This window comes from Parambassis ranga, unplaced genomic scaffold, assembly GCF_900634625.1.
Source record: "Parambassis ranga unplaced genomic scaffold, fParRan2.1 scaffold_21_arrow_ctg1, whole genome shotgun sequence".
NCBI classification, from domain to species: domain Eukaryota; kingdom Metazoa; phylum Chordata; class Actinopteri; family Ambassidae; genus Parambassis; species Parambassis ranga.
In genome coordinates, this window is record NW_021144767.1 from 7,689,978 (window position 1) to 7,705,670 (window position 15,693).

The 15,693-nt window shown below is 42.0% G+C and overlaps 1 protein-coding gene across 1 annotated transcript; it reads right to left on the reverse strand.

Annotated features, from left to right (window-relative positions):
• LOC114429772 (NACHT, LRR and PYD domains-containing protein 12-like) lies at window positions 1–15,408 on the reverse strand (the record flags this gene model as incomplete). Its single annotated transcript, XM_028398407.1, has 9 exons — window positions 15,346–15,408; window positions 11,401–11,774; window positions 10,628–10,674; window positions 7,657–9,478; window positions 4,377–4,550; window positions 1,541–1,714; window positions 1,158–1,331; window positions 872–1,045; window positions 1–40 (listed from the first exon to the last, which is right to left on the reverse strand). Coding segments are annotated over exons 2-9 (2,895 nt in total), but the record flags the coding sequence as incomplete, so codon positions are not given.
• Window positions 15,409–15,693: the final 285 nt, after the last annotated feature.

A 15,693-nucleotide genomic window follows, 5' to 3' on the forward strand; every position in this document is an offset into this window, starting at 1 on the left:
CGGCCCAGGTTTTAACCACTGCTCTCCACCATGCTCCACCCTGCAGGAAGAAACACAGTCAGAATGATTTTCTAACCAACATGAGTCCAAACTGCTGATCAACATGAAGCAGAGTTCCTCAGTTTGTCAGAGACACACAAACAGACTGAAACTCATCTGTGTCGACTCCAGAAGAGTCTCTCCTGATCTGCTCTGTGTTTATTCATGTCCTCCATTCTGTGAAATATTGCTCTCTGTCAGTGCTTTACTGTAAAATCCTCTTCATGCAGCAACAGTGTAGGTTTGATCTCAGCATTGTGCATTTATCCAAAGCAGCAAACAAGCCACACTGTCTCTGACTGTTTGTTCCTTTCACTCTATATGCAAACACAAGCCTGGTTCACATGTGTCATGGATGGAAGAGTTTCTGACACACTTCAAATAAATACATTCACTCATGTCTGAGTGTAGTTTTTACAGTGATAATATTGTAGTGTCTCCCTGCTCTCTGTCTCTGACTGAAGGAACTCCTCCTTCTACCATTGTGTTGTTGTCTCCTCTGAAGCTTCACATATGGATTGTTTCAGGAACATTTGTTTGTGGAAATAATTCAGTGGTTCTTACAGCTGAGGACATTAATAAGTAGGGCATCATTTAGTATTTGATCTGCACTAAGTGTGACTGAAAATCAGTCTGTTTGTATTTTGACATGAAGAACGTGTATAAAGAAAAGTGAAGTTAACATGATGGACACTTAATGATGGAGGAAGATGAACATCAGGGATCAGTGATTATTTCTTCTCTGCAGTTTCAGTCCATCCATCAACAGCTGTGGATATATGAGCTAAACTGACAGACTGAGGAGGACTCATGCTCTGTGGTCTCTGTGTACCTGAGAGTCTTCAGACTACAATCTGGACTGTTGAGTAAAGCAGACAGCAGCTCCACTCCTGAGTCTCCTGGATGATTGTAGCTCAGGTCCAGCTCTCTCAGATAGGAGGGGTTGGAGGTCAGAGCCGAGGCCAGAGAAGCACAGCCCTCCTGTGTGATCAGACACCCTGACAGACTGGAGGTACAAAACATGTCATGAACTCAAGAAGAAAGAAGGAAAATCCAACAGATCTTCAACATGAACATGAAGCAGAATTTAACTGATGATCAACAAGCTGGATCCTGACCTGAGAGTCTCCAGTCTGCAGTCTGGACCCCCTAATCCGTGAGACAGCTGCTTCACCCCTGAATCCTGCAGGTCGTTATTATCCAGATCCAGCTCTCTCAGACTAGAGGACTGGGAGCTGAGGACTGAGGACAGAGCTTCACAGCTTCTCTCTGAGAGGTTACAGCTGCTCAGACTGAAAGAAATGCAAATTAGTTGTTATTGATGAATGAATGGAAATTTGTTGTGAATAATGACAATAAAGATCTTTTTACTTGTGTAGAATTCAGTGCACATTAGTGTCAATCTGAAAGCCTCCACATGTCAACACATGAACTGCATGTAGAAAAGCTTCAAACATAATGTTAAGGTATGCATTTAAATGATCAACAACCAGATCCTGACCTCAGTGATTCCAGACCACAGTCAACACTCTCCAGTCCAGCACAAAGAAGCTTCACTCCTGAATCCTGCAGGTCGTTATTATCCAGATCCAGCTCTCTCAGACTAGAGGACTGGGAGCTGAGGACTGAGGACAGAGCTTCACAGCTTCTCTCTGAGAGGTTACAGCTGCTCAGCCTGAAAGAAATGAAATGTGTACATTTAACAATACTGAATAATTGTAACAAGTAGAGCAGTGCAATGAAAAAAACAATTCTACAACATGAAAGGACACTATTGTCTAAGCCTAGTAATGTCAGTGGTTATAATTTGTGAATTATGTTTGTACATTTTTTATTATTAATCATCTGTCATTTCTATGGCAGAGAACAGGAATCAGCCAATCAGAAAAAAATGTATTGTTGCCAGGTGAGGTCTGAGATTCAGCTGCAAGCACACGGTGCAGCAGACGTTATGGCATATAGGGCAGGCCAGGAGTGAGAGACAGGGAGCGGGTTTCCTTCTATATTGATCCTCCCTCTGTGTTTCAGTCACTTCATGTGAACTGATTGTGTGCTGATCAACACAAGCAGACACATCAGCACAGATTCATGTGAACTAAGTTACCTGTTGTGCAGCTTTTTTTGGAGGCTTTGGGTAATCTGTTTCTAATCTGTTTAATCTGATCTGTTCTGTGAAGTCTCTAAAACCTGACAGTGCAGCTGATGGCCTCATTGGGAATACAGTGAAACAGAAATGTGGTTTTTGTGGTTAAAGTCATGGTGGCACAGAGGTAGACAGTAACAGATGTAAACATTTTGTTCTAATAACCTGTTAGTGTAGTGCCACCATGAGGCTGACAGAACTGTTTCATTTTCAGTTGGTTTTATATTTGTCATCATGGCTTAAAATTAATAAGGAGTTATTGAATCTCTCAGTGATAGTTGTTGAGTTAACCCTTTACTTCTGTCAGTATAATAGCTGTTGAAATCCACCAGAATGCAGGAAATGGCTTCTACTTCATCCAAAATGTTCTGGGGGAGGTAACTCTGATACTTTTCCACATTAAAACCATACAGCCTGTCCTTATTAGCTTTAGATATGATTCCAGCCTCAGACCTTTATGGTGTATTTCCAGGCTATTCTTTAAGGTCAGTGACTTCATATTGTTCATCTCCAGCAGTTTCTGTTTCATAACTTCCTAATGTTCAAAGGTTTTCTACTTTTCACAATAAAACAGCTTCATCTATTCAAAGTGTTTCAGCAACTTAAATTCAGACTGCAGATTCTCCAGCAATTCAGAGCAATCCTTCACATCATTCAGAGCAATGCTTCAGCTGCAGCAACCAAACTCACATTTTCTGCAGGAAATGCTTTCTAGTTAACTTTGTGTTCATAGTGTGTCAATTCATATTTTCGTCTTGTTTAATGAGTTGCAGTTTAATGTTATAGATGTACTTGCACAATCCATCATCATTTAATCTCTTGAGTGAAGCCTACATCTAGAAGGTTTCATTCCTACATTTGTTTTGTTTGTAACCCAGTTTAAAATCCCCACATGTTTTAATGAGTGTTGATCATTTCAGTTCAAGTTTAAATGTGTAAGCATTTAAAATGTGATTTAAAAGGGTAAAAAAGTGTTACATGTTTGTTGTGTTATGTTAAAGAATGTTGCTGAAAGATGTCCCACCAGCATAGATGGGGTTAATAACAAGTGACAGGACCGTGAGCACAGTGTGACACAGACTAGGAGAGGTGTGTCGGAGAAACATGTGTAACACAGAGATTTTCTGTGTTCATTTCTAAGTTAGCAGTGCACAAAACGGTGTGTAACTTGTGTCTTAAGGTTGTTGACAGGACAATCTGTGAGAAGAAGTCTAGCAGCATACTGAGAGGCGGGAAGACTTTCAGCACGAAGTTCAGACGGTTTATGTTTGGTGCTAATGCTAAAGCTAGCTGTTAGCCACCTGGAAGAATAGATTCAAGTCAGTTGATGACAAGTGAAGGGACTTTTTCTAGCTCTAGTTGGACTCACTCAGTCGACTGTTTGAGGAGCTCATCTGCTGTTTTCCACCTGAGGACAGAGAAGAGACACGGACGGAGGTTGGAGCCACTAGGACTTGGGAGTTTCTTCCGGCAAGAAGAGAGGATAGAGACAGTAGACGGAGTCTGTGGTGAGATGCTGATGCTGAGCCTGCTCCTGTGACTGTTGGAGGACAGGACTGGAACACCTCAGGTGCTTGTTTTATTTTGCTCACAGAGTGAAGCGGCCATTAAGTTTTGGGCGTCCACGAACACAAGCACCGCATCAGGCCTGCTGCGGTATATGTCAGTCTGTAATCATTTAAGTTGCCGCTTTATAGAGTGTATTAAGCTCACCCCACCACAACCTTTACATCACAACACATAAAACTATTAAGACTGACCTCAGAGTCTGCAGTCCACAACTCTCCAGAAAACCACGTAGCTGCTCCACATCCTGCAGGTGGTTCCCACTGAGGTCCAGATATCTCAGCTGGGAGGGGTTAGCCTTCAGAGCTGATCCCAGAGAGCTGATCTCTGACAAACCACAGCCACACAACCTAATAAAACAATACAAGACATTGATAGAGCCATTGATACCACTGATCATCTAATAATATGGGATAACATTAAAACATACAGATTACTGTTACTGGAAGGGAAGAAAATAATAATTATTCACTGAATTACTGAGCAACATTTGAACATATGAGTAGATCTGATTTGTCATCAGAGCAACAGTGACTGAAGATACACATGTCTGTGGTCCTTTTCTGTCTGTCAGTCCTGACAGATGATTTAAAAACTGGACCTCAGCCTAATAATAACATTAACTGACCTAAGAACCTGCAGTATGCAGTGAGGACTGTCCAATCCAGCACATAGCTGCTTCAGTCCTGAATCCTGCAGCCTGTTCTGGTTCATGTCGAGCTCTGTCAGATGGGAGGGGTCGGACTTCAGAGCTGAGGCCACAACTTCACAGTGAGTCTCTGAGAGGTTACAGTCAGAAAGTCTGTGATGACAGAAACAAGAACATTATGAAAGGGACACTTTAAGTAGTAGCAGTGATCTCATTTGATCTGACTGTTTGACATGTAACAATAGTTCTGATCATTCTCATCGTCTCATTTTGACAGTGTATTTCACTTTATTCCTCTGTTGTAGGTTCTTCCAGCTGATATTGCTGAAAGATAAATTCTTCTCTTTCATTCAGAGACTTTCAAGAGTTATTCTGTATTGTGTGACATCCTGATTGAACTGTTTGTGTAATGGTATGTGTCTGCATGTTTGCATACCATGATGTTGTGCTGCAGTTTTTGCAGTCTTTGTATTTATGTTGTTTGTGCAGCTCTTTGGCCACATGCAGCGTTTTAACTACAAATAATAATGAGTTAGCAGTGCACAAAACGGTGTGTAACTTGTGTCTTAAGGTTGTTGACAGGACAATCTGTGAGAAGAAGTCTAGCAGCATACTGAGAGGCGGGAAGAATTTCAGCACGAAGTTCAGACTGTTTATGTTTTGTGCTAATGCTAAAGCTAGCTGTTAGCCACCTCGAGGAATAGATTCAAGTCAGTTGATGACAAGTGAAGGGACTTTTTCTAGCTCTAGTTGGACTCACTCAGTCGACTGTTTGAGGAGCTCATCTGCTGTTTTCCACCTGAGGACAGAGAAGAGACACGGACGGAGGTTGGAGCCACTAGGACTTGGGAGTTTCTTCCGGCAAGAAGAGAGGATAGAGACAGTAGACGGAGTCTGTGGTGAGATGCTGATGCTGAGCCTGCTCCTGTGACTGTTGGAGGACGGGACTGGAACACCTCAGGTGCTTGTTTTATTTTGCTCACAGAGTGAAGCGGCCATTAAGTTTTGGGCGTCCACGAACACAAGCACCGCATCAGGCCTGCTGCGGTATATGTCAGTCTGTAATCATTTAAGTTGCTGCTTTATAGAGTGTATTAAGGTGTGGGGGCCACAACTTTTGTTTAAGTGACCTTGAGGTTGGTAAACTGAGTTTCTGAATTCATTAGAGGGTTAAGAAAAAAGGTTATATTGTGTTTTTGCCTCCAAACAGCTGGAGTGTTTTTCTTTAAAAAAGTGACATTTGATGTTTAAGGCTCCAAAACAATATTCTAATTTTATTTTCATGTCTTAGTTCACCAGCATTAACCTTTTCTTAAATAACTGAGAATTATTTTTCTAAAACCTTGTGTTGTGTTACTTATTACTCACCTGAGAAAGGGCAGTGATTCAATTGCAGAGACATATGCAGACGTAGTTAAGATCTTTATTAAAAATATAATTTAAAGATGGCCATTTGATTGATGGGTCAAACACTGCACTTGTGTGTATTAAAGGGACATCCAAGATAATAATTAAAACTGAGTTAATCAGGGTTAAGAAACATTGGATAAATACTTTAAAAGAACCTAAAAGCCTGCCCTCATCAATATGACTACAGAGGGGAGCGCTACATGTTGTTGAAGTGTTTTCTATATTCACATATTTTTGTCGGAAATATTTTACACCAGAAAGTTCCAACAATTTTATCTTGGAACTCATTTGTACTAGTTATATCTGCAACTCATGCTGATATACAACTGAAAACAAAACCATGCTGCATCTCAAAGAGCTTCAGTAAACCCAAACCTCCCTCATTGATCAGACAACTTGACAAGAGTAGAGTTACAAAATCATAAACTCAAAAAGCAAGAACTAAACCCCTACAGACATTCAACATCTGGGGTTGGGTGGGGTTAGTAATGCATCATAAGTTCAAAACATAAGCAGCAAAATCCAACCGATCAACCAATGAAATGTGAAGACTGGATCAACACCCAGATTTACCCTGACCCAAGGATCTGCAGTCTTGGGACTTCAGAGCTCACCCCACCACAAACTTTAAATCACAACACATAAAACTATTAAGACTGACCTCAGAGTCTGCAGGCTACAACTCTCCAGAAAACCACGTAGCTGCTCCACATCCTGCAGGTGGTTCCCACTGAGGTCCAGATATCTCAGCTGGGAGGGGTTAGCCTTCAGAGCTGATCCCAGAGAGCTGATCTCTGACAAACCACAACCACACAACCTAATAAAACAATACAAGACATTGATAGAGCCATTGATACCACTGATCATCTAATAATATGGGATAACATTAAAACATACAGATTACTGTTACTGGGAGGGAAGAAAATAATAATTATTCACTGAATTACTGAGCAACATTTGAACATATGAGTAGATCTGATTTGTCATCAGAGCAACAGCGACTGAAGATACACATGTCTGTGGTCCTTTTCTGTCTGTCAGTCCTGACAGATGATTTAAACACTGGACCTCAGCCTAATAATAACATTAACTGACCTAAGAACCTGCAGTATGCAGTGAGGACTGTCCAGTCCAGCACATAGCTGCTTCAGTCCTGAATCCTCCAGGTTGTTCCAGTTCATGTCGAGCTCTGTCAGATGGGAGGGGTCGGACTTCAGAGCTGAGGCCACAACTTCCCAGTGAGTCTCTGAGAGTTTACAGTCAGAAAGTCTGTGATGACAGAAATATCAGAACATTATGAAAGGGACACGTTAAGTAGTAGCAGTGATCTCATTTGATCTGACTGTTTGACATGTAACAATAGTTCTGATCATTCTCATCGTCTCATTTTGACAGTGTATTTCACTTTATTCCTCTGTTGTAGGTTCTTCCAGCTGATTTTGCTGAAAGATAAATTCTTCTCTTTCATTCAGAGACTTTAAAGAGTTATTCTGTTGTGTGACATCCTGATTGAACTGTTTGTGTAATGGTATGTGTCTGCATGTTTGCATACCATGATGTTGTGCTGCAGTTTTTGCAGTCTTTGTATCTATGTAGTTTGTGCAGCTCTTTGGCCACATGCAGCTGTTTTAACTACAAATAAAGACACATTTATTGTCCATTCATTTAACAGCTTCAAACAGAAACATAAAAAACAATGTTTTCACAGTAGAAGAACATTCGAGACAAAAACACAGCTGATGTGATGTGTCAATGAACACAAGGAGCTCTGTTAGAGAGAAACACACAGTGTGAATGTGTCTAAGAACTAAACCAGTAATCTACACTGATTGGTCACATCTGGACTCACCTGAACTTTCTGCAGTTCCTCACAGCTGGAAGCAGTCTCAATCGTCCTTCTGTTGTTGTGTTGTACTTCATCAGGTCTAGCTCATCAAGAACCTCCTCTGACATCTGCAGCATGTAGGCCAGAGCTGAGCAGTGGATCTCAGAGAGTTTCTTCTCTGATCTGTTCTCTGACTGCAGGAACTCTTGGATCTCCTGATGCACTGAGAGGTCGTTCATCTCCATCAGACAGTGGAAGATGTTGATGCTTCTGTCAGGGGACACTGTATCAGTGCTTCTCTGTTTCAGGTTGTTGATGGCTCTCTGGATGGCCTCTGAACTGATCTCTGTCTGACCCAGCAGGTCTTTTAAAAGTCTCTGGTTTGACTGCAGGGAGAGACCATGAAGGAAGCGAACCATCAGGTCCAGGTGGCCAGTTTTACTGTTCAGAGATTTCTCCATGACTCTGTCCAGGATGTCATCCAGAGATGACCAACTTTTCTTTCCCAGGAAGTTCACCAGCTCTTCATCGTCCCCATCAATGAAACAGCGTATGAGGTGGAAAGCAGCCAGAAACTCCTGAACACTCAGGTGAACAAAGCAGAATGTTGTGAATTCCTGTTTCCTTCTCTTCTCTTCTTTGAAGATCTCTGTGAACACTCCTGAGTACACTGAGGCGTCACTGATATCGATGGCACACTCTTTCAGATCCTTTTCATAGAAGATCATGTTGCCCTTTTCCAGCTGCTGAAGAGCCAGTTTTGCTAGTGAAAAAATGCACTGCCTGGACAGTTGTTCAGGGTCACATTTCTTTTTGGACTGATTTACCTGAAACATCAGAAACTCTGCATACATCTCAGTCAGGGACTTGGGCAGGTCTCTGGTTTCCAACATGTCCTCCAGAACTGTAGCAGTGATCCAGCAGAAGACTGGGATGTGGCACATGATGTGGAGGCTTCGTGATGTCTTGATGTGGGAGATGATCCTAATGGCCTGCTCCTCCTCTCTGAACCTCTTCCTGAAGTACTCCTCCTTCTGTGGGTCAGTGAACCCTCTGACCTCTGTCACCACATTCACACACATACGAGGGATCTGTTTGGCTGCTGCAGGCCGTGTGGTTATCCATATGCGAGCGGAACGCAGCAGTTTTCCATTGATGAGGTTTTTCACCAAGATATCGGTGGTGGAGGACTTAGTTACATCAACAGAGTGACTATCATCAACATGAAGGTCCAGATGAAGGCGGCTCTCATCCAGTCCATCAAACACAAACAGAAGCTTGAATTCGCTCTTGTCATAGTTGCTGTTTCCTGATGATTCTAAAGCATTAAAGATGCAATTAAGAGCCTCCTCTTTGATGCCCTTAGCCTCTGGGATACATTCATGAATGAGGTTTGCCAAACTGAACTGTTTTCCCATCCGTGGATTCAGCTGGCGGAAGGAGAAGGGGAAAATGAGATGCACATCTTGATTGGCTGTTCCTTCAGCCCAGTCCAGCATAAACTTTTGCACCAGGAAGGTCTTTCCAATTCCTGCGATTCCATTGGTCAGCACTGTTTTTACAGGTCTTTTTTTTCCAGAAGGATGTTGGAACATGTCTCTGGGTTTGACAGATGTCTCAGTGTCTCTGGGCCTCCAGGCTTTCTGGATCTGTTGGACCTCATGCTGTGTGTTGATGTGTATGTCAGGGCCGGCTGTGATGTACAGCTCTGTGTAGATATCAACCAGACGCTTTTTATCTTCTGCCCAGCCTTCTTCTGCATACAGAAACTTGTCCTGGAAGTGGGATCGGAGTTTCTGTTGGTAATATGTGATGTGGCGTGGCTCTGGTACTGGAACCATCCCATCTGTCAAAGACAGTGAGGAGTGTTAGTGTGTGTTTACACATATAGGCAGACCTTGTCTGTCTTAACTAACTTTCCCAGGCAGCTCAGTGTGTTCCTACAAAGCAGAACAGATCCATTATCATCCAAAAAACGAATTCATCTTGGCAATGCTATGGCTAAGAGAGTAAATCAAGGCAACTGAACACATGGATGGTCTTTGTTGTTTTCTGTAAACATTTCACTGCGCCCCCTAACCACCTTCACTCATGGTACAAACTACTAATAACTATACTTAACTTGAGCTTCTATGGTAATATAACGAAACATATTAAAACATATGAGTTTTAATGGTGTGTCAGTATTAGTGTGAGTATAATGTGGTAGTTTTGTTTTTGCAACACTGACACTAGTGTAGAGTTTTAACACTATTGTCAGCCAGTGTTACTTTCTAACACCTGTCAGAGTTGAAATATACAATCTGAATATCGTGCATCGTAAGTCTGACAGACAAAGCAAGTGATTAGAGCACCATAAACACTGCAGTGTTTGGTACACAGGCTGGATTCAGTGTCAGGCTGTAGTTCATGAACTCAGAGGTGAGCAGTGCCCAAAACAACAAGCAAAAAGACACTAAAACACACTAAAGTTCCCTAACAAAAGAAAAAAAATGGCAAAGCTGGAACCTAAAACTCCTGACCCAAAAACAGGAGAACAAAGAAAAAGGGCGTCTCCCTCCTACAAGCTGCAGCTACACATGACAATATATACAGAGCTACTTACAAATGACAATGACTGATCCAAAAGCAAGATGGACTCCAGCTACACAAACACATCAACACAACAGGTACTCAGACACAGACTAAAGACACACAAATCATCTGGCTCATGTGAGAGTGGAAGTGAGGAGGACATGAGACTAAAAAGACACCTGGGACATGCTAGCAGGTCACAGTCCATATTCACTCCAATGACATCGCATCCAGACGTTTGATGGACAAAAGCCTTTTTCTTGTTGCATATGTGGGTCAGAACAATAAGGATCCAGTAAGTGTGCAATGACACTGTGACTGAATACAAGAGACAAATGTCCATTAAAGACAGGACTTCTGATGGACTGATAGAACACTGACTCATGCACAATAACATGAGGAAAGACTGAGTCAAACTTACCCTCCCTCACATCAGGTTTTAACCTCTGCTCTCCACCATGGTCCACCCTGCAGGAAGAAACACATTCTGACTGTGTTATATCAAAGGCTGTCATGTGTGTAGCTACGTTGGTTGGCAGCATCAAAACACATGTGAGACAGTGAGTGCGAGACACAAGAGATGGCAGCCAAAAAGAACGTCTATATAAGGAGCTATTCTGTAACGAAACCTGTCAGTCATGTAAAGTTCACTAATGAAATTAGTTCATCATAATAATAACTGATGCATGGCATCTAACAGGCTAATCGCTGCACAATAGTCCTAACAGTCCTCTTAAGGTCTCCAGAGTAGCAGCATGTCTAACGTGGTTTGAAACTATGCCAGAGGTAACTGCAGCCTTGTGCTGGATATGATTATTAGTATTGGTTGTTATTATCTGGAGGACAGTATGTCTGAGTGTTTTTTCCTTTGGTGTTGGTTTCAGAGTCCTCAATCTATTTGTGTTGTTGCTGATGTATGAGACCTGTTTCATTTGCAATATGGCTGAAATAAACTGGAATTGTCATTGATAAGCCACACTGTCTCTGTTTCTTTCACTCTATATGCACAACCCTGGCTCACATGTGTCATGGGTAGAAGAGTTTTCTGACACAATGCATATAAATACATATACAGAGACTGTATGAAGTGATTAAGGAAAACTGACGTTAAAACAATGGACATTTAATGATGGAGAAAGATGAAGATCAAGGCTCAGGGGTTTCTCAGACACACACTGAAAGAGATGTTCTCACCTGTGGACAGCTCCATCACTTCCTGAAGGTTCTGAAGGATCATCTTTGACCACATTTTTCCGCCCCATCTTCACCAAAACCACGTTCATGACTTTGATAGCGTTCTCAGCGTAGGTGTGCCCCATCAGGTCCACTGTTTCCGTCCGGTTTGCGTCTTCAAGTTTATACTTTGGGATCGATTGGAAGTCTTCTAGAATTCCCTCCTGGTACATGTACCACTTAAACGTTACAAACTCGTCTTTTCCTAATTTCTCTAAAGTCTGCAGAAGCACCTCTGGAGGATGTGCCATCTTGAGAGGTCTTCAGAGGTCTGTCTGTCCTCTCCTGGTTCTGCTGTGACCACAGGGTTCCAACAGGTTTAAACTTCCAGATTCCTGTAGGATTTTCAGACATCAGAGTACAATTAACTAGATTCTGGTGATGTATGTTACTTAGTGTGCACAGATGCTAAAGGGTTACATTTGTGCACCAACAGCCACATGTGTACCTGTGCTGGTCTTGTGCACAGTAGAGGTCTACTGATATAGTTTTTCTTGGAGAAACGTTTTTAAAAATCTATGAACTCATCTGCCCTTGCTTCTTTTCTGCTTGCTCTGGCTCTTACCAGCTCTACTTTTCTGTCCATGTCAGTTGAGATACATTCTTTTCACTGCACTCAAGATTTGAACCACTGGACATTTGGATTTTAACTTTTTAACAATGCAACAGACCTGCTGCAGCTGAGTTTATTCTTCAGCCTGGTGGAGACATGTCTGGAGCAAATCACTGACATTAAAGCATGATAAAAGTCTTCATGAGACTCACACACCTGGTGGTAAGAAAGCTAAATCTCTATCCACAAAAAGCCGTGCTAATTATGATCCTCCTGCCGCTGATAAGCTAAACCTGGATGACGCTGTGTCCTTTCCAAAACCTATGAAAGTGGGACCTGAACAGACTGAAGTCACCTGACACACACTTAGTGCCAAGACACAATCACACAGAAAGAGAAAAATGAATGCTGATATCAGTGAAGTATATCCTGTGCCAAAGACAACCTACGTGACTACAACCAGGAACTGAAAAATACAAGACAATCCTTTTTTCAGAGATTATTGTTAGAAACAGTAACAATGCTCGCACATTGTTCTCTGTTATAGACAGACTGACAAACTCAGGAGTACCAGTCCCAGCTGAACTGCTGTCCAAAAAGCCCCTCCCTTGATAATCTGCCTCCAACCTTTTCTTGTTGTTGTTGATTTTAACTACGCAGCTTCAGATGTGTCCAAATGGTAAACTATTCTCTTCAGCCAGGGCAGTTTCCTCGAGCCCTGAAAAGTGCAGTAATTAAACTTTGTCTAAAAAAAGTCCAACCTGGATGCTTCAGCTACAAATAACTACAGGCCAATATCTAACCTTCTTTTTCTGGGAAAAGTCAATGAAAACATTTCCTAACAAATCCATGCATTTTGGTGTGGAACAATCATTTGAATGAATTTCTGGATTTGAGCACACCACAGCGCAGAGACTGCACTTATTAAAGTCTTGAATGGCCTACATCTGAAAATGATGCATCCAAAGTCTCCGTCTTAGTATTACTGGACCTCAGTGCTGCATTCAATACAGCTGATCACAACCATCTGATCGACAGCCTGTGTTCTTCATCCCCCCTTCACTTTTGCAGGAATATTATTTCAACAATAAATAAAACTTAAAAGCAGTTTTAATAAAGAACATTATTACAATTGGTTGAAGTCAGACACACCTGGCCCAGGCAGCCAGATCATCACAGGTAAGTATGGAAACATTTAGTGCTATTGTTTTTTAAGTTTTACCCAGACCCACCCACTGAGGTCTGTAACCACATATAAACCATGTTTCCCACCAACAGTTAGAACTGATGAAGCTGCTTGGATGAGCAGCGAAACGTCTTCTAGAAAACTCTACAAGTCCAGACGCCTTGCTTCAACCTTCTCAAAACCTGCAGTTCCCCTTTCAGCCTCTGGGGCCTGGCTCCAACAGTGAGCCCATCCCCACAGAGCTCCATGCTGTAAAGTCCAACTTTACAGTAGAAATAAACAGGTTTACAGCCTGAGCTAACCATGGAAAATAACATCTGTATTATTGAATACAGCGTGTCATTTTCACTTACATTTCATTTGTTCTTCTTTCTACGTGCACCACTTTATTTTGAGTTGTTAAAGTGAGTAGATTAGTTGCCCAGTTAGGGGGCAACTGTAATGTTTAATAATTTCTTAAATTTGAAAAATAAAAAAATGCTTTAAAAAGAGAACAAAGGTAAAAACTTTCACTTCACATTACCCCCAAAAGGACTGGATCAGGACTAACCTCACATTTTTAACCTCACATGTAACACCTTCAGGTCACAGCCAGGTTCTTACTGTATGTACAGACTGAAGGGGATATTTGACATCACATATGTTTGTGGTGGATAAACAACACTCTGTGAAGTGTTTGGGGTGGTTAATAGACTGTCCAAAATGCTGTAAAGGAAGTTAGATAAGTGGACTGAAGACAGGAATGTCACGACTTGGGTTCATTTATGTTTTAGTTTTCCTTGTTTTGGGTTTTTAGTTTAATCTGTGTTTAGTTATAGTTATTTTTCCTGTAGTTCTGGGTCTTTGTTTAGTTGTCTAGTCTTGTCTTGTGTTTCTTCCTGTGTTTTCCCTCCTCGATGATTACCTGCCCTGCCCTCATGTGTGTCACCTGTGTCTCGTTGTCTTCCCTGGTCCCTGTGTATTTAGTCTTTGTCTTCCCTGCACTCTCTGCCAGTTTGTCTCGTCATCACTCGGGGATTGTGTTCATGTCTCGTCCATGCCATGCCATGCCTAGATCCTCGCCCACCATGCCATGTATTTCTGCCTGCTCCAGGTAGTTGTCTTGCTTTTGTTGTTTTGCTCCTGCCCTGTAGTTTTTCCACGCCAGTGTGATTTTGTGTTGCTACTTTTGTACCTTACCTTTTGACCACGACAAGTGTGATTTTTAGTTTTGTCTTGTTTTGCCCTCCTGGCCTTTAATAAAGGCTCTTGGACTTTGAACTGCTCTGCTCTCTGCAACTGTGTCCTCATCATCCACAAACCCTGACAATGAATGGGTTAACAGTAGATACAAGTGATGAGTGCAGTGTCATCCAGCTGTCAGACCGGTTCTGACACTCCCTGCATTCCTCACTGATCATGTGACCTGAGAGTTCTACAGTCTGCTGTGACTGGAACAGAAAAACACTGCAAGTAACACAACTTGTTCTGAAACAGCTGTTCATCTGCTATAAAAGTCATCAAAGAGCAAAGAGAAAGCAGCCAATCAGCAGCAGAAACATCTGTACTGTACCATCAGTCAGTGATGCAGCACAGTGTGATCAGACATGGAGAGATTTCTCTGGAAGGACTCTCACCTGCTGGATCAGTTCAGATGGACTTACAGACACTTTTGTCCTGCTGCTGTCTGACAGACAGGAAATGGACAAAAAGCAACTCCATAAAAACCAGGACTTTAAAACAGGACACCTGATACACAACTGTGAACATCAGCAGCTCAGTGAAACAACACAGAAAATAAAATCACTGTTTCCTAAAACAAATCTGCTAACACACAACAAAGAAGATTTACATTCAGGATTTTTTAAACTGTGCAGCTCAGTGAACACAAACATCACAGAAAGTCATCCAGTCGGACTGGTTCTGACACTCCCTGCATTTCTCACTGATCATGTGACCTGAGAGTTTGTTCAACTACAAGTAAAAAACACACTGATCTGATAAACTCAGCATAAACCAACATTTTCTATTTAAAGTGGTTTTAGACAAGTTGTTCTGAGTTTCAGAGAGGGAGCGATTGTAGAACAGACGTTTCAGTTAAACAACAATAAAGATCAATCAGTTACACTGCAGTAAAATCAATGAGGTGGTCAAACTGATCACTGATCAGATATTGACAGATTCTCACCTGCTGAGTCAGCTCTGACTTCCAGAAGTTTCCAGCTTCATGTGTGGAGCTGCTCATCTGCTGCTGTCTGTCAGGAAATGAACAAGAAGTAACTCCAGAGAAACCACGCCTTGAAAACAGGACACCTGATACAACACTGACATGAATGGGTTAACAGTGGATAGAACAGGTCTGAGTGCAGAGTCACCCAGCTGTCAGACCGGTTCTGACACTTCCTTCATATTTCACTGATCATGAGACCTGAGGGCTGATTGTAAAGAAAAACACCAGAAGTTACACAACTTGTTGTGAAGCATCAGTTACAGTGTGACTCTGACCTGTGTTGTTGTGTTGAGCAGATGGAAATGC